We start from the raw sequence: 27,021 nt of genomic DNA on the forward strand, positions 1-27,021 counted from the left end.
CTAATAATGTAGTATCTTGATTAGTTTGGGACACCTTTTTACCTAGTTTTTTTATGTTGTTTGTTTGTCTTCCCTTCTAGCACTGCAGAACCACAGCATTACCATTTTTACCCTATAAGCTTATAGTGGCCTTGCAGGGTTCCAATATCTCTCTTTGATGGGAAGAACAAGGTTAACAGATCCCAATACAAAACATATACAACCTTAAACAAACTGGTTGCTATTAAGATGTATATTTTTGTCATAATATACAGTAACAGTGAGTTCAATTATTTCTACAATATAAACAGTATGTTTGCAAAAGGATTTACAGTTTCTGATGGTGGACAAAGAATGAGATGTTGAAGGGGTAGAAGGTGAGATTATAGAGTTATTAGTTCTTAGGAAGTATGCAAGAGGAATCAAATGATGATGGTTAGTAACAGGAGAAGAGAGAGAAAGTGATTTTGGGGAGACAGGAAATGGGAGACAATAAGTACATAAGCCAAACACTTAATATTAAGAAAAATAAAATAAAAAAGTGAAAATGATAAAAGATGTAAAATGTAAAAATGAGATAAAAGAATATACAACACAACTGTAATGTATGATTCAAACATCCCTGTCCTCAAAATTCTAATTCATGCAAAGTACTTGGTTTCACAGATATTTTGGATAGCATCTTCTCCCCTCTGCTGCACCTGCTCTCCAGGGAGGCATCAAGCTGAGGTCCTCAGAGACTCCCTGCAGGGGGAAGGCTGTGCTTCCCTGTGAGGGCCTCCTTCAGCTCAGGAGCATCCATTTGGCACAGAGCCCTCAGGTACACATGCTGTTGCCATCTGTGGTGGGCACAGGGAGAAATTCAGTCTCTGTCCTCACTTTCAGTTGTCATAAGCTGAGTCCAGAAAGGGCCCTGTCTAGCTCACTCTTGTGACAGGCCTGGGAGATGGACCAGCCAGTGTCCACATGGACTTCATGATGTTTTCAGGGTGAGGATTAATTCATTCTAATTCAGTATGTATGTGGTATCTATCTATCTATCTACCATTATATTTCATCTATCTATATATACTCTATCAATAATCAATTATCTATCTTTCTCACCCCCTTGCTAATCTGTCATCTGTGATCTAGGCCTCCCTTCCTCCTCTTGTGATTTGCAGAATTAGGGGAAGCAGGCTCTCTCTGTCTAAAACAACTGTCTTGGGATCATCTTGGAAGCACAGTCACCTGAAAACAATGCTGCTGCTCTGCAACCCTCACCATGTCCACATGGTCCTAGAATAGATAATAAAACTGACATCATGGGCATGCCCACCTGGTTTCTCATAGGGCTGCTAGAGAGCCTTTCTTGCACACTGTGCCCCCAGTGTGATCTGAGCACCATTCTGGAGTTTTATAACCATCTGCCTCTCTTTGCCTCCTGCCTTCTGCCGTGAGGTGGTACAGCCTCAGGAAGGCCTGGTCAGGAGCAGCACCTTGATATTTGCATTTCCAGAACCTGCTGCAATGTAGCTCTCTCACTGTAAACCATCAGGCATGGGAGCTGCTCAGAGCAGTAGAGACTGGACTCAGCACACACTGGTGCAGGGGTCTGAGGTGGTTGTAGTAAACATCTAAAGATGTGGATGCAGTCCTGGGACTGGGCAATGTGTTGGTCTGTGCCAGCTCAGATCTGGGAGCTGAAATAGTCACCCAACAGCCAATCTGACAGCACCTGTGGGGCTAACTCTCCAGGCATATAGGGTGCAAGAGTGTGGAGGTGGTCTTCCCCCATCTGCATTCCAGAGGATGTCCTGGGTAGCCCTGGAGCTCAGACAGAGCTTTGTTCCAGGTATGGCCCCTATAAGAGTCCCCCTAGGCCATGGCTAGTGGAGCCTTGGAGGAAAGCCCCCTAAGGCCACAGCACATAGGTCTGCCATCTGCAGGGCCAGCTTTGAGGGCAGCAGGCAGGAGATGCCACCCTGTGCCACATAGCCAGAGGCCAGCAGAGACATCGGGTGGGACAGACTAAGGCTTAGGGACAAGCCTCTGCCCAATGTGCATAGAAGTTGGTATATGTAGTCCAAGAGGCTTGTCCTTAACACCAGTTCCATGGCTCTTGAAGCACTTTGTATGATCATCATATTTTTCATTAAAGAAGATGTGGAAATATAATATAAACAGAGGAAGAATGTCATTTAACTAACAAGAATGGCATCCTGACCCTCCTGGAACTAGGCCTGGCCCTGGAGTACATGGATCTAGCTGAAATAAGACAGGCAGAGGAAGACCATCACCACACCATCAATTATAAGGGGAAGCTACTGCATCTGGAAAAAGAGGACTATGGCCATTGGAGATGGGAAGGTGTAGAGAGAGCAAGGGTTAGGGTGAGTGGTAAGGACCCCATGCAGAGGCGCCTTGTCCTGTTGCTCCACAGCTCACAGTGCACTTTGGCCCACAGTCAGGGTGTTCTGTAATCTTGTAGACTGGAGCAGAGCAGCTGGGTGGGCTCCCCACATCAAGGAGGGACAGGTGATGGACAGCTGGGTGTGCACAGCCTGGGATCCATCATGGAACCTGGCACCCATGTGTCAGGGTGTTGTTCTCTCCCTCAAAATAACTCCACAAGAACTCATTTTTTGTAGGTCTAAAAATAATTCCTGAATCACTAGCTATGTTTCTGATGGAGAGAGATGCTGACATTCTTAATAATGTTGGTGATCAAACACCATCACATGAAAAAGGAAACAAAATACAACATCTCATTCCTTATTCAGGCCCTTCAAAATGTATTCAACTGTCAAATCCCTAAATCTAATTTATGCAATTAAGTTCAAATATTATACTCATAAAAGTAGACACAAGGCAGGTGCAGTGGTGCACACCTACAATCCCCATGGCTCGGGAGGCTAATGCAGAAGGAACCAAATTCAAAGCCAGCCTCAGCCATAGTGAGGCACTAAGCAACTCAGTGAGACCCTATTTCTAAATAAAATATAAGATACGGCTGGAGACGTGGCTCAGTGTTCAAGAGTCCCTGAATTTAATCCCCAGTACCTCCCACCAATAAAGCTGGTTTAACCAATCAAATACAGACTGTGTGCAAGTGATGGGTGTCATGTTTAGGAAAAGAGATCCCAGCATCCTCCTTGAATCAGGAAGGAGCTGAGTGAGCCCTCTAGAGCAAGTCCTAATGTTTCAGTTAGCCAAAGTAGACAGAAATGAAACCATTGAGAAAATAAGCAATTGAAAAAAATTCTGTTAATCTGATACAATATCATTTTTGTTTACCAATGAAAAAAGTATTATACAAACTATCATTATTATTTAGGTATATGTAAGAACATCAGGGACATAAGAAGAAGAAAAATCATTGTATTTGTATTTGGTATAAATAAAAATAGATAATAATTTGAGAAGATAATGACAGGTAGAGAAATTTCATATAGAAAATACCTGCAGGAAACAAAAGACTCTTCAATAAATTTTGTTCATACATCTATGAATATGCCAAAATAAGTGACACAATTACATAATTAAAATAATCAAATAAAATATTAAAATATGGAAATATTGTTTATTGAAACAGAAATGGCTTGTATTGATATAAAATATAAAACTCTAACTTAGCAACTTATAAGGTTTATATGCAAAATCAGTGTTATAACACTCAATACAAAAAAAAAATACAATAAAAAAAAGATTTAATTATCTGGAATGGACCAGGAATAACTTAAGATGATCTGGGGTATAACAATTTCCCATGACCATTTTCACCCAGATTTCTGCTGAACTCTCAGGACAGGATGGGCATTGACGTGAGCAGGAACACAGCCCAGGTTGTCCCTGTCTGTAATCCTGCAATCTAGCCACAGTGGCTGGAAACCTGGACAGGATCCAAGCTGACTCTGCCAGGAGCCAGGTGTCCTGGAGCTTCTCAGGCTCAGGGTCATCTCCCAGCAAGATGGGGTTAGAGCAGCGCTAGGCAAACTGTGCCTTCAGGGTCCTGAGGCCAGTGGCAGATGTGACCTGTTATTCCCACAGTCTATGCAGAGCTGTCCACTCTCCCTCCTGGGTCTTTGCCAAGGGTGCCCCTTTCTCTCACCCCTGTCCACAGGCCATGTACAGCTTGGATCCCTGGGTGTGGAGTGTGGATGTCACAGAGCCTCATCATGAGATGTAGGCAGCTCACATACACCAAAGTTACTCTGAATATGCATATTTCTGTGCATTGACCAGGTTTAGGGCTTTCTGTCACTGCTTCTCTGTTCAGTCCATAGATATTTGGTTCAGATAATTCCTTGCTATGGGTGATGTTGAATGATGACTGGAGGTTTGGCAGGTACAATGGTTTCTAACGACTGGTTGACTTGCAAAACCCTTTCTTAACATAAGTGAAAATAAAACTGAATCCAGATATTGCCAAGGGTCCACAGGGGTGGAAGTTTCTGGCACTATGTGGGCTCTGCTGTCAAGTGTGTTCTGTGACCTGATCCATGACAGGAAGCACACTGTGCAGATTGGGAATGAAAAGGTGTCATGGGGAGAGAAAGGGGATCCAGCTGAGAATGGAGAGGGTAAGATATGGCATCAAATGTCTATAAAGTTAACCTGGGTGTGGTGGAGCTCACCTCTAACCCCAGGTACTCAGAATGCTGAGGTAGGATAACTTGTTCAAGGTCAGCCTGGGCTTCTTAGGGAGAACCTGACTTAAATAAGACTCAAAGTGGGTTATAATGGAACTCAGGGTTATGAAACCATTGTATCAATCCCTGGTACTGAAAAAATAAGTTTAGAAAGTTCACATTAAATACATTGAGCAGGAAATATTATTAAAAATTAATGTTCCTCAGAAAATAATGTTGAGTAGCCTATGCTGAGCAATGGAATTATAGACAAGCCTGATCTAGAGCAGGAAAAGCATCTGAGATTCTGAGACAGGAATGATCTAGAGAATTTCCATACAAGATTGTGTCTTGGCAGGTCCTGGCTGAGGAGGAGCCTCAAGGACTGAGGTAAACTCTTCTCTCCTCCCTCTGAACCTGCTCCTGAGCTTGCTGAGCACCCCCTGATGGCCCTGGGCACCCTGCAGGGAAGTTTATGTATAGGCTCACACTAGGGTCCCCTCACTGTGGCTCTGGCACAGTAATAGGTGGCTGTGTCCTGGGAAGTCAGGGAGTTCAGCTGCAGGAAAAACTAATTCTTGAACATGTCTCTGGACTTTCACTCAGCTTTTGAAATATGGGTTCTAGTTAGTACCACCATCATTTTATATATACTCTATTCACTCAGCCCCTTTACTGGGGACTGAAGGATCGATCCAGTGCCAGCCATAGCCACTAGTTGTGATGGACAATCCAGACACAGCACAGGAGACAGATAGGGTCTGTAAGGGCTTCAACAGGCCAGATCATGACTTCTGCAGCTGAACCTGCATAGGACTCCTGGGGACAAGGACAGTCACATGCTATCAGTCACCTGCAGTCACAACCTCTGCATCAACCCAGGTCAGACACTGGAGACACTCACCTTGGGAAGGTGTGACCAGCTACAGAAGAAGACCCAGCAGCCTCATCTTGTAGACCACACCTGCCTTCCCAGAGACCTCAGCCCTGTCTGAGCAGAGAGCTGGGAGCTCCCACAGCCCAGAGGGCCTTTGAACCCAGAGCAGGAGGAGGGATTTGCATGTGGGTGAGACTCTTCTGATATCTGGAGAGGCTGAGGTCAGGCTGCCCAGGTCCTCTGTGCTCCTGAGATGTGTCCCTCCTTGGAAACCAAGTAAAGCTTTACCTGTGAGAGGAGAGCAGGTGGTTTCAGGGGAGCTGGAAGGCTGTCAGAGGGGGAGCCCACCCTCCTGAGCCCAGCCCCTCACCTGTCCTGCCCTCTGGTCTCCACCAGGAGAGGACAGGATGGAGGTGCTGGGCCAGGTGGGAGTCCTGGGGGCAGAGGAAGCTCTCAGCTGCAGCCTGAGGCTGAGAGCCCCTGAGTGCCCCAGAGCAGCAGAGCCAGGCTGACAGCAGACAGGACGGCATGCAGGGCAGGCTGGGTGAGGGAGGAGGCCCAGTCCCCTTCCCTGTGCAGCATCCCTGCAGTGAGACCTGCCTTGCCCACAGCCCAGCATTTGGAGAGAACAGTGGACACTGTCTTTAGTGAGGTGGGGTCACTGAGAGGGCAGGTGTAGGTGCTGACCTCCTGATGAGGTTCAGGAATTGACCTCCTGCCTAACTGAGTGAGCACAGCACACTAATAAGACATGTGGCTCCTCTCCTTGTTCCCTGTGGTGTTGACCATGAACTCCCTGCAGACACTGAGCCTGCAGCACCCACCTCTTGGTCTTAGAGTGGCTCAGGTAAGACCTGCTGGTCTCCAGGTTTTCACCATCCAAAAAGCCAGGTGTGCCATTATATGTAGTTTCCAAGTCCTAGCAAATCATCTGGTTTAGAAAGCTATTCTTCAAGTTAGGCCATCACAGCAATGCACCTAGACCCTTGGCACGACACTCTTTTCTCCTCCCCTCATCCAGGTGTGAACCAGTGGGTTCTAGCACCCAGTGTTTTACTTGGCCCTACCTGAGATTTCGTGTCCATCTACTGCATTAACATCATGCTCACTTATGGCTCTTTCATTACTGCTATGATTAAAATTTCATAAATCCAATATTTTGGTCTCGCAGGCTCCTTGACTTCCTCTCCCATAACCTGGGTTGCTTTGGAACTGTCCTGTGTGGCCTCATGCTCAGTTCAGGTGATTTCTCCTCCTACTCATGGATGATTGACATTGGTGACCTATTGGCACTAGAGCCTTGGCCAAGATTTCTGAGTCACAATTGAAAAAAAAAGTTTCTGTTTCTCACATTCTTTCTGTGTAAAGCACATCCCAGTGTTCTTTCACATCTGAAGCCCAGGTATTCATAAAACATAATTCTTGGGGACCATTGGAAATAATAAAATCACAATGCAGAGACATTGCAGGGAACATGGTCCTCCATTGCTGGTCAGAAAAATATTTGTTCACAGTATGAAACAGAAACAAGAGGATGGATAGAGGGAACCTCCTGGGAATGGATGTCTGGGGGGGGGGGGATTGCCTTCCCAGGCAGTTCATGTCCATGGATAACAGCAAACATACTATAGGTTTGATTGCAAATTTGACCTGGCTACCAGGGCTGTGGAGGAAAGTTGGCCAGAAATTATATTGGTGATTACCTGTAAATTGCTTAGCTGCTGCCTGAGTATATATATACATGGTAACTGTGCAATAAAATCAGAACTGCTTCTTGCTTGGTCTCCAAAGGTCTTGATTAGTGACTCTGCAGCCATACTCTCCTCTACCCTGTTCCATGGACTTCCTTGCTGGATGAAAAGAGCCCACGGACCCAGGAGACTAGGAGTCAAGCTACTATGGAACCAGTTTCCACTCCTCAGTACTGATCCACAGACCTAATATCAGCAGAGAATAGTGATGCACACACACCAATGTTACAGCAGCATAGCTCCAGGAGCCAGGTGTAGCACCAGCCAGGTGCTGTCCACACAACAGTGGACAGAGAAAATGTGAGCTGTGTGCCCACTGGAGCTCCCACAGCAACAAGAAAGAGAGAAATAATGTCACTTCCTGGAAAATGGACTGAATTGGGAACATCATACTTGGAGAAAAAAGTCAGACTCACCAAGTGAGTTAATGAAAGATGTTGTCACATGCAACAGTTACAGGCAGGGCAACCCACCAATCCAATACCAGGGGCTCCTCTGGAACCTCACAGAAAGTAGGAACAGAAGGGGGAAACACTCCCCAGACCACCCCTCCCTGTCCTCAGGAACAGCACCCTGGGCTGAAGAGAAGAGACCAGAATAAGAGTCTGAGTCCTCAGAGGAGAAGCATCACAGGGAGGTGGCAACAGGGAGAGGCAGGTTTCTGTGGTGGGTGGGAGGTGACAATGTGGGCCAGGAACACCTCCCCACTGCAGTGGGGACAGACAGAGGCCTCCCTAGTGGCCCTTCATGTGAGCCCAAAGCCAGGCTGGAGAGAAGCTCAGAGCAAGTCCCCTAAGGCAATCCCGGCCTGGAATAAAATTTATCAGGTTACAGAGCTTCAGGTGCAGAAAGAAGTAGGAGAGCCAGATGTCATCTAAGGAGCCAGGAACCAGATGTGAGGGGATCAAAGCACAGGGTGGTTCCAAGGAATGTTTTCATAAGACAGAAACCAAATGCTAGTGAGGGGCCCATACAACAGAAATCTCCAAATACAGAGTGGGCAAGGTTCAAGATGATATTTATAGAACACTTAGAATAAAGCAGGTCTAGGGCTGGGGATGTGGCTCAAGCGGGAGCGCGCTCACCTGGCATGCATGCGGCCCGGGTTCGATTCTCAGCACCACATACAGACAAAGATGTTGTGTCCACCGATAACTAGAAAATAAATATTAAAAATTCTCTCTCTCTCTCTCTCTCTCTCTCTGTGTCTCTCTCTCTCTCTCTCTGTGTCTCTCTCTCACTGTCTCTCTTTAAAAAGAGAAAAAAAAAGAAAAAAAGCAGGTTAAAGTAATTTTCTGAAATTATAATAAACTGTAATAAAACACATAAAATCCAACAAAATGCCTGTCTGCCCAACAAGACAGGACACTGAGATCAGAAGAGAGGACAAGAGGGACATGAAGCAGTCTCAGCAAGGTGTGTGAAACACAACAACATACACTATGAATGCTTATCCGGGTTTCAATATGGATTCCACTGTTAAATCGCACATCTAATGTATATGACTTTGTCCAAACATTTTACTCAGAAAAGCAGGCTTAAGATATCGAACTCAAACTGTCTGAAAGTGAGGGGCACCATATTTAGGGAATGGTATCTCAGCATCCACCAGGGCTCAGGAAGAAGCTGAGCAAGGTTCCCAGAGTAAGTTCTGAGTTCTGAATGAGGCAAAGGAGACATAAACTCAACCACTAAGGAAAAAAATTAATGAAAAAATTCTATGTTTATCAAATGCAAAATCACTTCTCTTCACCAATGAAAACAATATTGTACAAGGTATGATTATTAGTTAGGTATACATGAAAACATCAGGGATATACAGCAAAAGAAAATCATTGTATTTGTATTTGGTTTGAAAAAAATAAATTATAATTTGAGAAGATGATGATAATGCTCAATATAAAACATTACAAATGATTAAGAATATAAAAGTATTGTTGATTGAAAAAGAAATGGGTTCCACTGATATAAAATATAAAACTCTAATTTAGTTAGAAACTTATACATTTTATATACAAAAAATGTGTTATGACTCTCAATCAAAATCTTTTGGGAAAAAAATCAATTAAAAATAAAATCTTTTGGAAAAAGCAAAATAATTTAAATTTACGAAGTGAAGCAGGAGTTGCCTGGGAGTATTGTGGAACTAAATATTGGTGATGCTCATCCTCACCCAGACTGGAGCTGGACTCTCAATAGGGTGGACACCTATGTGTCCCTCTCTGTGATCCTGAAATCCAGCCACAGTGACTGGAAACCCAAGCACTGTCCAAGGTGCCTGTGCCCAGCAGCTAGATGGCCTGGGGCTTCTCAGACTCAAGATCACCTCATAGCAAGATGGAGTCAGAGTGGTTCTGAGCACAGTGTGTCTTCAGGATTCTGAAGCCAGTGGCCCCACTGGCCTCACTTCTGGGCATAGAGCTGAGAAAGCTCCTGAGCATGTCTTCCTCTGGTGCTGGTTAATCTTAAACATCCAGGTGGAACTTTCCCTGCTGACCCCTGACACTGTGGGAACTCGCTCTCTCCCCTATCCCCGTCCAGTTGAGTCCTGCTGCACCAGTCCAGCACTCCCTAGGCATCACTGTGGGGAATTCAAAGTGTCTCTCAAATTCTCTGTGTCTGTGGAAGGCCCCCAGCCTGGACATCACTGTGGAGAAGTCCCTCATGGTTCTGCAGGAGGGCTCAACCACAGTGCTGAAAGCAGAAAAGTACCCAGGAGCCCCCTTACCCTGGTTATCTTCTCTTCTTCATCTGGCTGCTAAAGGGTCTTCTCCCTGGAGGGATCAGGCTCCATAAGCTCTGTCTGTGACATGGGCCAGGCTGCCCTGTGCTGAACTATGGAGCTCTCCTGTGCTTCTGCAACCTGAGGACAGCAGAAATTCTGATGACTGGTTGGTTTCAGAGACAGTACTTGGAATCAGGCCCTCCCTTAGGGACCCTTGATGATGGGCCTGAGCTGTGACCTTTGTGTGTCCTAGTATGAGCTGGGTCCTGACCCCACTGTCCATTTTGCCTCACTCTGAATCCAGAGTAGCAAGTCTACTCTGTGACTGATTGTGTGTCTCAGAAAGTGCTGTCAACAACTCTGCAGAGGGCTCTGGATATTGTGTGTCCCACTGTGAGGTCACTCACAGGAGCAGGCGTGGCCACACCCTGTGCTTACGCATGGTGAATCTCTGCTCCCTTGCAGTGATGACTTCTGAATGTAGAATTGAGAGCAGATGAACAGGATTGTAAATCTAGGAAAGATCCATGGGGAGACTCTGAACTGAGGGGAAGCCCCAGAGGGAATCCATTTGAATCTCCCTCTTCAAGAGTTTACATTGGAGCCTGTGATATAGGGCTCTAAGTGGCCCTGGTGTTCCTGTCACCCTGAAAAACAAGGAAACAAACATTTTTGCCAAAGACATCAGAGAAATATACAAACTGAGTTAAAAAGTATTACTTGCCCAGGACCCAGGGGGACAGAGAAAAAGCCTCAATATCCCACAGGAAACCAGTCCTCAACCACTCTCTGCACCTGCTCCTGTCCTGACCCTGAGATTCTTATGTGCTGAGCGCCCCCTGCTGGCCCTGGTCGCAATGCGGGAGGTTTGTGTCTGGGCTCACACTGAGGTTCCCTCACTGTGTCTCTGGCACAGTAATAGGTGGCCGTGTCCTGGGCTCTCAGACTGCTCATTTGCAGGTACAGCATGTTCTTGCAGTTGTCTCTGGAGATGGTGAATTGGCACTTCACTGAGTCTGGGTAGTAGGGGCTACCACCATTTTAGTTAAACTGTCAAAACATTACAGGCCCTTCCCTGGAGCCTGGCGGACCCAGTTCATCCAGTAGCTGCTCAAGGTGAATCTAGAGGCTGCACAGGAGAGTTGCAGTCCCCCCCAAGGGCTGCACCAGGGCCCCCCGATACTCCACCAGCTATATATCCACTTGTCACCTGCAAACACAGAGGCAGCCTGGTCAGGACACTCTCACTCATACACTCATTCTCTCACTTCTGTCCCCTCACATACTCAGGGTCTCTGGTTCTCCATTCATTACCTTTGAAAACAGCCACCAGGAAAACCCAGCTGAGCACACTCTCCATGCTAACTGTCCTTGCAGCGACCCATCAGGAGTGGGCCATGGAGCCAGCACAGGGACTGCACACATGGTCTCAAGCCCAGGGCTTGGTCAATGGGGTAAGGAACCTGCCACTCACACACCTAGAGCAGACAGTGCCAGGCTGCCCCTGTGTCCCCATGGTGATTTGGCCATGACCAGGACCTAGAGGGTGAGACAGGAAAGGAGAGGCTCTGGCCATGGGCTTCTACTGAGTGAAGTAGGCTACAGCCCTGAGAGAATTCAGACCTCTCCATGGCTCCCACTTTCCATGCCCAGCATCTTTTTTGTCCTGTCCAGGGAATATGGTGAAAGAAACATATGGAAGGGGATACGTGGTCAAGAACAGGAAAGACTTGAAAATTGGAGCAGTGTTCCTGTATCATTTGGGGCCTGAGACCAATTATAGCTAGCTAACTATCTATCTATCTATCTATATTTCTATGTATCTATTATCTATCATCTATCTTTCTCTGTGAATCATCAATCATCTATTATGTATATATTATTTATCATCATTTTCTTATATTTATATCAGCTTTGATACATTATTTGGTCACTTATTTATATGTATATATTATCTTTTATCATTTCCTTGTTATCTGTCAATGAAATACCTTATCTATCTACCAGGTATCCCTTTATTTGTCTGCCCTCTGTGTATATCTATCTATCTATCTATCTATCTATTTATCTATCTATCAATCATCTGTGACCTGTTCCTGATCCTGGGCAGTGCAGGACCTGGGGAAACAGCATCTCACTGTCTGGGACATGTGTCCTGTGATCCTCCTGGGCATACAGCTACCTGCCCATGCTATTGCTGCCCTGTCTTCCTCAGCAAGTCCACGTCATCCACAGATGGAGAGAACAACTGACACCCTGGGCCAGGCTCCCCAATGGCTGCCCCTGAGACCTTCCACCATGTCCCCACAGCACTACTGAGGTCATATCCCAGCACATGTTCCTGTGTGGTGCAGAACTTGTGAGAACCATGAGGAGGAAGTGTGTCTGAACTTAAGGGTTTGCTGTAGATCCCCACTCTCCAGCTTATCCAAATGAGGGCCAACCAGAGGTCTCTCAGATCTGGGGGAAGCCCAGCTTGGCCACCTCTAGTCAACATCACACTGCAAGCCTTAGCAAAGCAATTTACAGGACAGGGAAGCAAAGGCCCTTCAAAGTGGGAAGGAGAATTCAAGGAACTTCAGTTTTAGATGACCTAATTTTATATACATAAAAACCTAAAGAGGTCCCCGCCCCTCTCTGCATATGGCTGCTGTTGCCCCGGGCTGCTGTAAGCTCCTTAGCTGCCAGCCAGTCGGCTCTTTCTATTGGCCGCCACTTGGGCTAGGATGCCCAGGCCCTGGAGATGGGTCTGGGGTTGGGAGAGATGGCTGGCGCCATAGCGGCCCGCGGGGGGCGGGGAGGCCGCTGTGAGGAGGCGGGGCTGCGAGGCCCGCCCTTGAGCCCCTGCTACTGCCGCCACCGGGGTCCTGGGTGCTCCTCCTGGCTCGCTGCAGCCCCTGGCTTCCACCCGGGCTGGCCTCGCCTCCTCAGCAGTGGCGGCTTCCCCGTCGTAGCAAGGAAAGGGAACCAGGCGCAAGTCCTGGGGGGAACCCGAATAAGGCAGAGAAATGTGTCGAGGTCGCCAGGGAGGCTCAGATCCCCGGCAACCGTGAGAAGGCCCAGCGCTGCCTTCAGAAGCTCTACCCTCTGCCCTGGGCCCGCTGTTGCTCAGGATGGTCTTCAGCTCCTGGGCTCAAGCAGTCCTCTTGCCTCAGCCTTCCTGAGTAGCTGGGAATAGAGCACTGTGGGAGGTAATTATGAAAAATGAAGCACTGCTGGAAATAGTCCTCATTGCGGAACACCCTCAGGTACTAGTGATCGGAGCAAACCCCACTGCACAAAGACAGCATATCCCGTGGTGGTGAAAGTGGAAAATGCTACACCAAAGACCAAGTAGATGGAGCTCTCAGCATTAACAAATGTAAAAATTACTAGGAAGTACTTGGGGTTACAAAAGATGCTGGTGATGAAGATTTGAAAAAGGCTTATAGAAAGCTTCCTTTGAAGTTTCATCCAGACAAAAACCATGCATCTGGAGCAACAGATGCTTTTAAAAAGATTGGAAATGCTTATGCTGTTTTAAGCAATCCAGAAAAACGAAAACAGTGTATCCCACAGGCAGTGAAGAACAGCATGTAATCACCAAGACAATGGCAGATTAAATTTCCATAGAGGCTGTGAAGCTGATATAACTCCAGAAGACTTGTTCAATATATTTTTTGGTGGTGGATTTCCTTCAGGTAGTGTACACTCATTTTCAAATGTCCGAGCTGGTTATAGCCATCAACATCAGCATCCACATAGTGGACATGAAAGAGAAGAAAAAGGGGAATCGGAGGTTTTTCTGTGTTTATCCAGCTGATGCCCATTATCTTACTGATCCTTGTGTCATTATTAGCCAACTGATGGTCTCCAATCCTCCTTATTCCTTATATCCCAGATCTGGATCAGAGCAAACCATTAAAATGCAAACAGAAAATTTGGGCCCTGTTTACTATGTCAACAAGGACTTTAAAAATGAATATAAAGGAATGTTATTACCAAAGGTAAAAAGAGAGTGTAGAAGAAGATTATGTGACTAATATTCGAAATAATTTCTGGAAAGAAAGACAGCAAAAAAAGGATATGCAGTATGCAGCAAAAGTATACCATGAAGATCGACTCCAAAGGAAGGCACATGCCTTGAGCATGGACACCTGCAAGGAACTGGAGCGGCTGACTAGCCTTTATAAAGGAGGATGAACTGGAATTTTTACTTATGCCTTTCAGCATGCTCTTTATCTCTTCTGTAAATTTAATTTCACCATGAGAGCTGAAGAAAAAGACTTGATATTAAAAACTGAACTGAATAGTTGGTTCCTGAAATCTTGGGCTGTTTATGACTCATTGGTTCCTTTAAATAGTAAGAACTGAGAACTGAAATTAACATTTATGTTTCTGCAATTATTTTCATTTTGAAAGCTTATATGATTCCTCACTAAAAATGCTTTGAGAAAGGATTCTCATACCTGTAGCAATTCAGTTTTAATGATTCTCTCTCTTTTCCCTCATGTAAATATTTATGGAATGATCATACAGATTATTGCCTTTTATTTAAATTCTTTTAGTGTTTAGCTCCATAAGACACTTCCTTAAAAAAAAAAAAAAAACTAAAGAGTCCACCTTGAATATTACAACTGAAAAACTGGTAAAGTCACAAAATACAAAGTTGCCATACAAAATGTGACATTTTTATACATCAAAAGTAACCATGTTGTGGGCTGGGGATGTGGCTCAAGAAGTAGTGAACTTGCCTGGCATACATGGGGCACTGGGTTCGATCCTCAGCACCACACAAAAATAAAATAAAGCTGTTGTGTCTACCGAAAACTAAAAAATAAATATTTAAAAATTCTCTCTCCTCTCTCTCTCTCTCTCTCTCTCTCTCTCTCTCTCTCTCTCTCTCTTTCTCTCTCTGGCTCTCGCTCTCTCTTTAAAAAAAAAAGTAATCATGTTGAAAAATTCAAGAAATAGTCCTATTCAAAATTGCTACATAATTATCTAGAATTAAATTATCCAAAAAGTGAAATACATCCATTAGGTAAACTCTAAATTTGTTTAAAGCAATTGAAGATGAAATACAGAAAAAGTGGAAAGATATCCCAATTCATGGAATTGGAGTAAAAATACTGTTGATTTTCCACACCCCATGAAACCACCTGAGGATTCAATGCATCCTTTGCCAAAGTTCCTGTGACATTCTTTACAGAAAGAGAAAGCATAAACTTAAAACTCACAGAGAGACAAAGGGAAACTGAACAGGCAAAGCCACCTTCACCCAAAATAGCACTGCCTGGTCTCATCTCTACCTGCACGTCAACATGTACCACAGGTGACAGCAGCCTAGACTGCTGGCCCTACACTGAACCCACACACAGATGCAATGAGATTTTGATGACAGGGTGCAGCCACACACATGTAGTCCATAGGGTCTAGCAAAAAGGTCAGGAATCCTTATTGGAAGGATGGTTCTTTACTGAATAGCTCTGGGAAAACTGGACAACCACAGGCAGGAGATTGGAATTAGACCCCCACTCTCACCAGGTGAAATCTCAGCTCCAAATCAATGCAAGACTTACACACAGGTCCTGAGATGTCAAAGCCATGGAAGAAAACCTAGGAGACACTGAAAGGTGCTCACACAGGAGGAGAAATAAGATAAGAACCTAAAAACAAAGGCCATGGAGTAAAAGTGGACAGATCAAGCAGCAGGATTCTCCACAGCAAAGGAAGGAGTGAGGAGAAAATCTACACACTAGCAGAAAATTTATTTGGAAACCTGTTGCTCCAACAAGGGTCAGAAATGCAGAATGAGTGGGAAAAGCCAACAGTTCAGTAGCCAAAGATAACACAGAACAAATACCCCACAATTTACTACACTTGGGTAAATTACCTATGTTCACATCTCTCAAAGATCACATAGACTAACACAAATAACTTATTAAATGCTCAACATCACAAATCACCAGGAAAATGCAAACAAAACCACAGGGAGATTTCAACCCTCCCTGGTGAGATGGCTCCTTGTAAAAGAGGAAGATAACAAATGCTCACAGTGGAAGGGGTCAGAGTACTACTGGGAATATAGACTGTGTCATGGAGAATACTGTGGAGCTTCATCAGAAATAAAATCAGGTCTCACCCATGATGTAGCCACCCAGGTACTGAGTGTTTTTCCATAAGAAATGTAATCTGTACATCAAATAATTATTTGAAAACCATTGATTATTGAAACACAATTCACAATCAACAAAGGAGTCATTCAGTGGTAGATGGATGAAGAACATCCACTATGCATAGACCAGGAAATATTTTATAGCCAAAAGAATGACATCCTATCCTTCCTGGACCTGGGCATGGCCCTGGAGCACAGGGTCCTAGCTGAAATGGGTCAGGCAGAGGGAGACCATCCCCACACCATCCCTCATGTGGGGAAGCTACTGCATCAGGTCCTGGAAAGAGAGAGGACAGTGGCCCCTGGAGATGGGAAGGTGCAGGGAGGGTGAGGGTGAGGGTGGGTGGTTTGGGCCACGTGCAGAGAGGGCCTTGTCCTGGGACTCTGCAGCTCACAGGTCACCTGTGGCCCACAGCCAGGCTGTGCTTCATAGTAACTGGGGCAGAGCAGCTGGTGGACTCCCCACACCCAGGAGGGACAGGTGATGGACAGCTGGGTGTGCACAGCCTGGGATCCATCATGGCGCCTGGCACCCCTGTGTCAGGGTGCTGTCCTCTGCCTCACAAGACTTTACAAGGTTTTAATGTAATTATGAAAATAAAGCTGGAATCACCAGCTGTGTTTCTGATGGAAAGAAATGGTGACATTCACAGTGATGTTGATGATCAAACACCCTCATGTGTGAACAGCAATATACAACACATCATTATTTATTCAGATCCTTCAAAATGTATTACACTCTCAAGTCCTAAATCTAATTTATATAAGTATGTCCATATATTATACTCAGAGAAACAGGCTTAAGCAATCAAATACAGGCTGTCTGCAAGTTAGGGACATCTTGTTTAGGGAAAGTGATCCCAGCATCCACCTGGGCAAGGAAAGAACTGTGTGAGAATCCAGAGCAAGTCCTGAGGTTTCAGTGAAGGAAAGAAGACAGAAATCAAACCATTGGGGGAAATAAATCATTCAGAAATGCCCTCTGAATGCAATGGAGTTCTTTTTAGTCATTAAAACACCAACATTTGCAGTGTACAATAAGACCATCAGAGACATATAACAAAGGAAAACTGTTGTGTTTGCTTTTAGTATGACCAAACATATATGATAAATTGAAAAGATGATGACAGGCAGAGAAATTTAAGATATACAAGGTGTACAGGTAAAATTGCTATGCTATAAAATTGTGTATATGCATTTAAAACTACATCAAAATGAACTACACAATTTTCATTTTTATAATGCACAAAAAAAATCAAAGAAATTTTAAAAAATGAGATTGTTAATGATAGATACAGAATTGACAAGCATTGTTACAAAATTTAGTACTATAAATTTTAGCCACTAGCAAGCTTTATATTTAAAATCAGTGCCATAGCTGTTAACCGGCCCATATTTTTCAAATACTCCCAATAATTTAATATTCTGGAATGAATCTGGAGTAGCTTAGGATGATCTGGAATATCAAAATTGCCACTGTTCGTCTTCACCCAGACTGGAGCTGGACTTTCAGGACAGGGTAGACACTGGTGTGAGTAGTAACAGAGCCCAGGGTGTCCCTCTCTGTGACCCTGCATCTAGCCACAGTGGCTGGAAACCCAGGCAGGCTCCAAGCTGCCTCTCCCCAGCAGGTGTCCTGGAGCTTCTTGGACTTGGGGTCACCTCACTCCAAGATGGGAACAGAATGGTACTGAGCAGAGCATGTCTTCAGGGACCTGGGGCCAGTTTCAGAGCCACCTTACAGCTCCCACCGTCTCCTGCATAACTGACCATGCTCCCTCCTGGGTCTTTGCCAAGGGAGCCCCTTTCTCTTCAAGACCTTTCTTAGGTCACCCCTGTCCACAGGCCACACAGAGCTTGGAGCCCTGGGTTTGGTAATTGGGTGTCACAGAGCCTCATCACTAGGATAGACATCTCACATACATGAAAGTTTATTCTGAATATGCATATTGCTGTGCATTTCAACTGGGTTTAGGCCTTTCTATCACTGCTTCTCAGTTTAGTACATAGCCATTTGGTTCGAATAATGCCTTGCTGTGGGTGGTGTTGTGTGATGGCTGGAGGTTTGGCAGCTACAATGTTACCTAACAACTAACTGCCTTGGAAAATTTCTTTTTTAACAGAAGAGAAAATAAAACTGACTCCAGACATTGCCAAAGGTCCCAGGGGTGAAAGGTTCTGGCAGTATGTGGGCTCTACTGTAACATGTGTTCTATGACCTGACCCATAACAGGAAGCACACTGAGAAGATTGGGAATGGGAAGGTGTCATGGGGAGGGAACAGGGGATCCATCTGAGCATGGAGGGGATAAGACATGGTAGAGCTCACCTTTAATCCCAGGTACTCAGGATGATGAGGTAGGAAGATAACTAGTTCAAAACCAGCTGGGCCTCTTAGAGAGAACCTGTCTTAAAATAAAACTGAGGCAGGGCTAGGATGGAGCTCAGGGTAGGGCCCCCTGATATGAAACCCTGGTACTGAAAAAATAAGTCTATAAAGTTTACGTTGCAGACACTGGGCAGAAAATATCATTAAAATATTAATGTTCGGGGGGGGGTTGGGTTGTGGCTCAGCTTTAGAGTGCTCACCTAGCACACACGAAGCCCTGGGTTCGATCCTCAGCACCACATAAAAATAAATAAATAAAATAAAGGTTAAAAAATTAATGTTCATCAAGAAATATTATTCAGTAGCCTGTGCTGAGCAAGAGAATTTCATACAAGCCTGATTTAGAGAAGGACAAACTTCTAAGATTCTGAGACAGGAAAGATGTAAATAATCTCTATGCAAGGTAGTGTTAGGGGGTGTGCTGGCTGGGAAGAAACCTCAGGACATGAGGGGAACTTTACTTACTTCCCTCTGCACCTGCTCTGGAACTGACCCTGTGTTCAGTGTGCCCCCTGCTGGCCCTGGGTTCCCTGCAGGAGGTTTGTGTCTGGGCTCACACTGAGGTCCCCTCACTGTGTCTCTGGCACAGTAATAGGTGGCTGTGTCCTCAGTGGTCAGGGAGCTCAGCTGCAGGGAGAACTGGTTCTTGGACGTGTCTCTGGAGATGGACACTCGGCTCTTGAGGGATGGGCTGTAGTTAGTACCACCACCATAACTTATATACCCTATCCACTCCAGCCCCTTTCCTGGGGACTGACGGATCGAGCTCCACCAGTAACCACTGGTTGTGATGGAGAATCCAGAGACAGCACAGGTGAGGGACAGGGTCTGCGAGGGCTTCACCAGGCCAGGTCCTGATTCCTGCAGCTGCACCTGGCACAGGACACCTGTGGACAAAGACAGTCACAGCCTGTCATTCATTGGAAGTCAGAACCTCCCCATGGACCCAGGTCTGACACTGGGGACACTCACCTTGGGGAGCTGTGACCAGGCACAGGACAAGACCCAGCAGCCTCATCTTCTAGACCACACCTGCCTTCCCAGAGACCTCAGCCCTGTCTGAGCAGAGAGCTGGGAGCTCCCACAGCCCAGAGGGCCTTTGAACCCAGAGCAGGAGGAGGGATTTGCATGTGAGTGAGGCTCTTCTGATATCTGGAGAGGCTGAGGTCAGGCTGCCCAGGGCCTCTGTGCTCCTGAGATGTGTCCCTGTCTTGAACCCAGGTGGAGCTTTACCTGTGAGAGGAGAGCAGGTGGTTTCAGGGGAGCTGGAAGGCTGTCAGAGGGGGAGCCCACCCTCCTGAGCCCAGCCCTGCCTCCTCCAAGCCATTCCTCCCTGCTCCTGGGAGGGTGTCAGAGTGGCCGGAACGTGCCCAGCATGCAAGAGGCCCAGGTCCACCTCCCAGCCCTGAAGGAGAAGCCCTCAGTGATGACTGAACAGAGCCCAGGGCTGAGGATGGGGTTCCCCACATCCAGGAGAAGAGCCCCCCTTTGTTCTCAGGACGAGTTCTTCTCTTTCATCTCTGTGAGATTTGGGGGCTGCAGACTGAGCAGGAGAGGAGGGAGCAGGGTCTCAGGAGGGGAGGGGCTTCCTGCTGTGTGCCCACTGCCCTCCCCCACCCTGTGCCCTGCTTGTCCTCCTGACTGTCCAGCCAATGCCTGTGGACAGCAGTGGGTGGGAATCTGCCCTGAGCTCCTCCCCTCACCTGTCCTGCCCTCTGGTCTCCACCAGGAGAGGACAGGATGGAGGTGCTGGGCCAGGGGAGAGTCCTGGGAGCAGAGGTAGCTCTCAGCTGCAGCCTGAGGCTGAGAGCCCCTGAGTCCCCCAGAGCAGCAGAGCCAGGCTGACAGCAGACAGGACGGCATGCAGGGCAGGCTGGGTGAGGGAGGAGGCCCAGGTCCCCTTCCCTGTGCAGCATCCCTGCAGTGAGACCTGCCTTGCCCACAGCCCAGCATTTGGAGAGAACAGTGGACACTGTCTTTAGTGAGGTGTGGTCACTGAGAGGACAGGTGTAGTTGCTGATCTCTTGATGAGGATTCAGGAATTTATCTCCTGCCTAACTGAGTGAACATGACATATTAATAAGACATATAGGCTCCTCTCCCTATTTACTCTGGTGTTAATCATAAATTCACTGAAAACACTGACCCCTGGTCCTGGGGTGACTCAGGTAAGACCTTGCTCATCTCCTTAATTTTACCACCTAAATTCATGAGTGCCACCTGGTGAAGTTTCCATGTCCTAGAAAATCTTCTAACTTAAAAAGCTATTCTTCCAGGCATACCAAAGGTGAGACATCTTCAGATGATCTTAGCCCTGACCTGGGGAATCTGGAGTCTTCTTTAGGATTCTCATTCCCACTTCACCTGTGCAATGTGTAAGACGGTAGACTCCATCCTGCCAGGGCTTCATATGGCCCTGCTTGAGGTAACATTTCCATCCAGTCTCACTTAGGCTGAGCTCCGCATTTCGGTTAGGATCAAGTTCATGGATTCAATATCTTGACTCTCATTTCTCTTCCGTGAGTTCTGCAGCCAGGACTCATGTTGCTTTGGAACTTTTCTGAGTGGCCTCCTTTTCAGCTCAGATGATTCTACTCTAGTTTGTGAACATTGAGAGTGCTGACTAATTAAGACAGGATCCATTGCCAAGATCACTGTGAGTTATAGCCGAAGAAAAATTTCTTGTAACTCACTTGCTTTCTGTCAGCTTATTTCATCCTTCTTGCCCCTGGGAAATTCTTTATGATGAATGCAAATAACCAAATCAAAATTCACAGACATTGCAGGGAATGTGGCCCTCCAATGTGGTCAGAAGAAATGTTGTTCTTAACAGAAGGCAGTAAAACAGGATACAGTGAAGGATCCTCCTGGGATTTGGGTGTGTGTGGGAAATGCTTTCTCAGGCAGCTCATGTTATGGAAAACTGCAAAACTACAACAGCTTCAAATGTGAGTTTGACCTGCCTCCTAGGGCTGAGCAAGTCTGACTTGGCCTCCAAAGCTGAAACACTCTTGCTTTAGAAGTCTGGAGCAAGGCAAGCCTCATGTTCTCATGTTCCTATGATGCTGCTTCAAATCCTCAGGTGTCCCTCTTCCTCTGTGTGCACAGCAAATAAGGAGAAGGAATCACACAATATTTAAAATTCTTTATCCTTACTGGTATAGTTATCAAGGCTGAGAATTTAATGTTGAAATTCATGAATATGTTGAACCTCACAAGTACATGGGCCCAGAGTAGGAAAACAGAATATTATTTACTGATAACAGCATTTAACAATTAAGAGCTGCAATCAGACAGAGAAATTGGGATTTGTATAATTAGACAAAATATTTTAATACAAACACTCCTCTGGACAGTTCTTTACCTTATCCTGGGGCAGAGCTACCCTTGATAGCCCTGAGCTCCCCCTCCTTGTCCTGAGATCCCTGAGTCCCCTGAGTCCCCTGCTGATTCTGAGATCCCCCTGCTGGTCCTCAGATCCTTGCTGGTTCTCAGCTCCACCTGGTGGTCCTTAGATCCCCATGGTGGTCTTGAGCTTCCCCTGCAGGCAGGTGAGTGACTGGGCTCACACTGAGTTCCCTCACTGGGTGTCTCCCACTGGAATACACAGCCATATCCTCAGGTTTCACCCTGTTGAGTTCTAATGATACCTGGCTCTTGGAAGTGTCCCTGGTGATGTTGACTCTAAACAGTATTGATTTCAACCCCTGCAGGTGCAATTGGGAAGGACATCTGGGGAAAAGAACCAGCATATGCTCAGGTCCATCAGGGAGTCCTCAGGACCAGCAGGGGGTTCAGGAACAGGTGTGTAGTGGCATCTGCTTCCACCACTAAATGTTCTTCTACCATACTCCAGGCCTCTGCTCCTGCCTCCCCAGGACTGTTCAATGGTGCAGCAGAAGGATTGGAAGTCCTCAGACCACTAGGACAGGCATGAGGCCCTCATTCTTAATCAGAGACACAGAGTCCTGCATGCAGCTGCCCCTCTTGATGACAACACAGCAGACTGAGCTTCAGATGAGGGTAATGACTCTGATGCTTCCATCCTCCAAAGGCCCTTGAGTTGTGCAGACTGCAGTCTACTTTCAGTTGTGTACAAGGCGTGTTTGCCTCTCAGAGAAATTCATAAGAATGAGATGAAGAAAACAGGTACCTATGAAAGCAGGAAAATTTAACAAAGAGTCTCCTCCATGCCAGGGGCTTGGACATTCCCAGGTCCTCCACAGCAGGTGCATTGCAGGGTCTCTGTGGTTCTATAAGGTAAAAAAGGAGAGGAAACCCCACAGGCCTACAGGAAGCCCCTCACTCCCAGCTTCCTCTCTGCACCTTCTCCTTGGTCCCTTCCTGTCCCTCATGGTTCCCCAGACACCTGCTAGTCCTGAGCCCCACCCCTGGTCCTGAGCTTCCCATGTTGGTCCTGACTTTCTGATACTGATTCTGGTCCCCTGCTGGTCCTGAGCTCCCTGCTGGTCCTAATGTCCCTGTTTGTTCTTAGCTACCATGTAGGGAGGCTTGTGCTTAGTTAGGGTCACCCTGGAGTACCCTTGAAGTAGCACCCTCTTTCTCCACTGAAAAGTCTTAACTGGGCCTCTCCAGAAATCTTCACCTAGACTGATTTTAAGACTGTCAGCAAAAGAGTCTCTGCAAAAGAGTTCCATGTAGATAAACTTCCTATTTTTGTGTCTCCCTGTTTACTTGACCACTAGCCGAGAGGATATCAGCACTCCAGGTGCTGGATACCTCTTACTAGTTTTTCACAAACATATCCACTATAGTACTTTGAAGAAATGTGCAAACAAGGCCCCTGGCCTTGAGCTGAGCTTCACAGAGATGTCTACATTTTTAAGATAAGAGAAGTTATCAACTGGGCTCCATGGTAACAGCTGGCAGGGGGAGAATAAAAAGGGGAGAAGAAGCTCCCCCCTTCTCAGGTGTGGTCCTTGAAGAGTTAACTTGCCCAGAGCAGTGGGGGAAAAAAGCTGCTTTTATGTGAACTTTTCCAAACTGTGAACTTATGAGCCCCTCCCCTTACACACTGGGTATAAAACTCTGAAACTACCTGAACTCGGGGTTCAGGGGATTGATTGATTACAGCAAAAGCTGTGCCCTCTGAACCTGGCTGCAGCCAAATAAAACTGTTTCCTGTTATCGTCGGTGCCTTGCCTCATTTGTCCCTACAACACCCTCACTGTGGTCCTGCACAGTCATGCACAGCCACATCCTGGTCGGTCACAGATCTCAACTGTAGGGAGAACTGGTCCTTACATGGTCTCTGCACATGGAGACTCCACTCTTCAGGGGAGGGATATAAGTTGTGCCTCCATTACCATCAGTGAGCCCCATTCACAGCAGCCCCACCCCAGGAGGCTGATGGATGAACCTCCAGCAGTAACCACTGGTGATGGAAAATCCAGAGACATCCAGGTTAGGGACAATGTCTTGGAGAGCTTCACCACTCAGGTCCCCACTCTTGTAGCTGCATCAGGGAGAGGAGCCTGGGGACAGAGAACCAGAGTGAGTCTTGAACTCAGATGTAGCTGCCCCATGTCTTCCTCCCTGAGTCCCTGAGACCTCACATCTGGGAGCCTCCAGCAAAAGGAAGAAGGACCAGGATGTCTCCACATTCCCCAGAGCAGGTTCCCATACTAGAAAAACCCTTCCAGCTGGAGAAGACCCTGAATGTGAGTGAGCAGGTCTGTGGTTCAACCTGGGGCCTCATTGTGCATCTGGTGTGGGGAGGCTTGTATCTACGATGTGCAGGGAGGGACAGACACCTTGCTCTAGGGGAGGCAACTGGCTGTGCACCCAGGAAGGTCCATCAATTTCCTGGGGTGTATGTCACCAGGCACAGGGAGTCCTCATTCCAAAGCGATATGTGGTGGGACTTTCCAGGGAGCAGGATATATCCACACATGACAGAGGGCTTTGAGAACTGGTGACCAGGCTCACCTCCCAGAGGACATAGGGCTAATGGCTGTGTGTGTGTGTATGTGTGTGTATGTGTGAACAGATCACAGAAGTGCAGGCTATACACACCCATATCTTACCCTAAGTTACAGAATTATGATTCTAATACATGTGCAGTCACCATAAGCTCATGTTCAGCTTTGGGGTTCCAGAGTTTGATGGAACATCTGCATGTTGCAGTCTATGTCATTCAGAGCAGATTCCCTTAGACCCAAAGCTCATCAGGTGCTGGAAGACTTTGGGTGACTCATGACTGAGCTCCATGGTTCTACATGAACCTTGCTCTGGACTGTGTGGTGACAAGGACGTCCCTGGGAGGGTTGGTGCTCACTAGCTGCACACACTGTGATTCAGTGGGGTGTAGACCCTGCTCACATGGGTCCACTCCTAGCACTGTTGGCAGAGCACTTAGGCCTGGTTCTTGCCTTTTCCTGTGGAGAGATGAGGTCCTGCAGGGGCAACTGGTCCTGTGGATTCTGCCCTTGGTGGAGAGTCACTCTGTGACTTGCCCTCCATGACCACATGACCACGTGCCACTGAGTCCTGGATTGTGGTGAGATCTCCTGACAGTGGTGGTGGCACACAGAGCCCAGCTCAGCCCTCCTCACCATGAGACCCTGAGGAGGTGGACTGCACATGTGACCTCAGTCTGGAAAGGCACACATTGGGGATTGTACCAGGAACTCTGTGTGTGAACTCTATAGAAGGGACCTTAGGAAAACAATATTGTCCTCTAATTTTAGTGCCATTGTTTTCTTTTGGACAATTAAATTGTCTCTTTGACCCTCATCATGGAGCCCAGAAGGTTACCTGCTCTGCTGTTGCCCTGACATGCCACAGCTATCATTTGGGCACAGAACCCCAGCCTGTCCCCAGTCACATGCATCTACTGATATAGGTCCAGGGTTCTCTGAAGATCCCCTTACTATCACTTCTTTCAATGAGCCATGTTGGAAGCTGAGTATCAGCTTTAGTTTTGATGTGAGGAGCTCCAAACCCTCTTGTGTGAGACATTGAAAGAATTTGCAGAGTTGATGGGGTCAGATTCTGAAGGTTGGGATAAACCAGTGGATTAATGCATCAGCAAGGAGTGAGTGGGTTTGGTAAATGTAGACAGTTAGGGTGTGTCTGTAGGATACAGGTCCCTGGAGGTGTTTATATTTAGGGGTTTATTTTTGATGAGTGGAGTGTTATTTTGATGTGGGGAGTGCCTCTCTCTCTCTCTCTCTCATTCCTCATGACACTGTCCTGTGCAGCTTTCCTTCTCCAAACACCTCTGACATGATGTTCTGCATTAACTGTGTCCTGACCAATGCAGTCAGATAGTGGTTGACTGAACCTTGTGTCCCACACCATGTTCTTGACAGGTATTTTGACCTCAGCAGTGCAAATATTGACTAAAATAGGAATAGGGATCCATACAGGTGACTAAGCCACTAACCTGGTTGTGTGGTTCAGAAGCTTTTGGAGCTTTTTGGTGTTTGTGGAATGTCGCGACCCCTTGCCCGCAAGGAAGACGCAACTCGAGAATCTTCTTTCAACAGTTTATTCAGGCCCTTGATATTTCTTCTTCTCTCTCCCGGATGCCCCTCCCAGCCTTAATAAAGCATCCCAAGCCCCAATGCAAAGCTGCCGCGTGGAACTTTCTCACAGGGTGGTGAAAAATCATGTGCCAACTTTCCCAGATAAGAAGTTGTTTGTCACAGACCACAGCGGAGCCAGCGCCATCTTGTAATGGCGACCATAATCTGCAGAAACGGCAGAAGCGGCTCACCACAGTTCCCCCTTTTCTGTTTTCTTAAAACAATACAGGCGAGAGTAGAGGTCCTATCCCACTGTGCAGAAGTGGCTGCATAGTATGACTCAGTCCTAAGGAGGCGCCTTCCCCAGATCTGAGGCCATATCAGCCGACGCCTTTTTTCGTGGGGCGGGGCGTGAACGCGTCTAACCCGCATGCAATAGGACATGCTCTCCTTGAGGTCCACGTCAAGGATCACTCAAGTGCAGTGCCTTGCCTCGCATCCTGTATCGTGACGATGGTGGACGAAGGGGGATAGCTGAGGCTGAACTGTGGCTGTTTATAACGACAAACAAGTTGACAGCACCCTGAAAGAAAGGCACGGACTTTAAGGCGATAGAAAAGCACTAGTGTGGAAACCCATCTGCGTGCAATGGCAGTAAGACCGGCAGAGTGCAAGGGCTTTCCAATACTAAGAGAATAACAAGGAAAGTCATGTCGATCCCAGTGCAATGTTATAATAACTTGGGGTGTAACGACCATGACAAAGGTTTACTGTTTAAGATGCGCAAGCCAGACTTGAGGTGAGTTGCCATTTTCTAAAGCTGCAAGAGCTTGTATGATCATAGCCTTTTCTTGTGCATGGCGAGTTTTAAGGCGACAGAGAAGCCACAAACAAAGTACAACACCGAAGCAACACATTGCACCAAAAATGCCCACTCCCACCCATTCCTTAAAAAAGGAAAAGGCAGAGGATAGCCAACTGGTGAATTGACCCAAAGTCACTGGTTCGACACGGGTGCTATTCAGAACAGCAATCTGAGTTAGTTG

The 27,021-nt window shown here is 46.7% G+C and overlaps 1 pseudogene and 1 gene segment (V, D, J or C); one reads left to right on the forward strand and one right to left on the reverse strand.

Moving 5' to 3' along the window:
* The first annotated feature begins 12,706 nt into the window (after positions 1-12,706).
* Positions 12,707-14,289, forward strand: LOC124098419 (dnaJ homolog subfamily B member 14-like; annotated as a pseudogene).
* A 4,634-nt stretch (positions 14,290-18,923) lies between these two features.
* LOC124098405 (immunoglobulin heavy variable 4-61-like) lies at positions 18,924-19,568 on the reverse strand. The segment is given in 2 exon segments: positions 18,924-19,372; positions 19,458-19,568. Coding segments are annotated over 2 exon segments (495 nt in total).
* Positions 19,569-27,021: the final 7,453 nt, after the last annotated feature.

Source organism: Marmota monax, unplaced genomic scaffold, assembly GCF_021218885.2.
Source record: "Marmota monax isolate L192 unplaced genomic scaffold, Marmota_monax_Labrador192_F-V1.1 WCK01_AAM20220418_F8-fsc00395, whole genome shotgun sequence".
NCBI classification, from domain to species: domain Eukaryota; kingdom Metazoa; phylum Chordata; class Mammalia; order Rodentia; family Sciuridae; genus Marmota; species Marmota monax.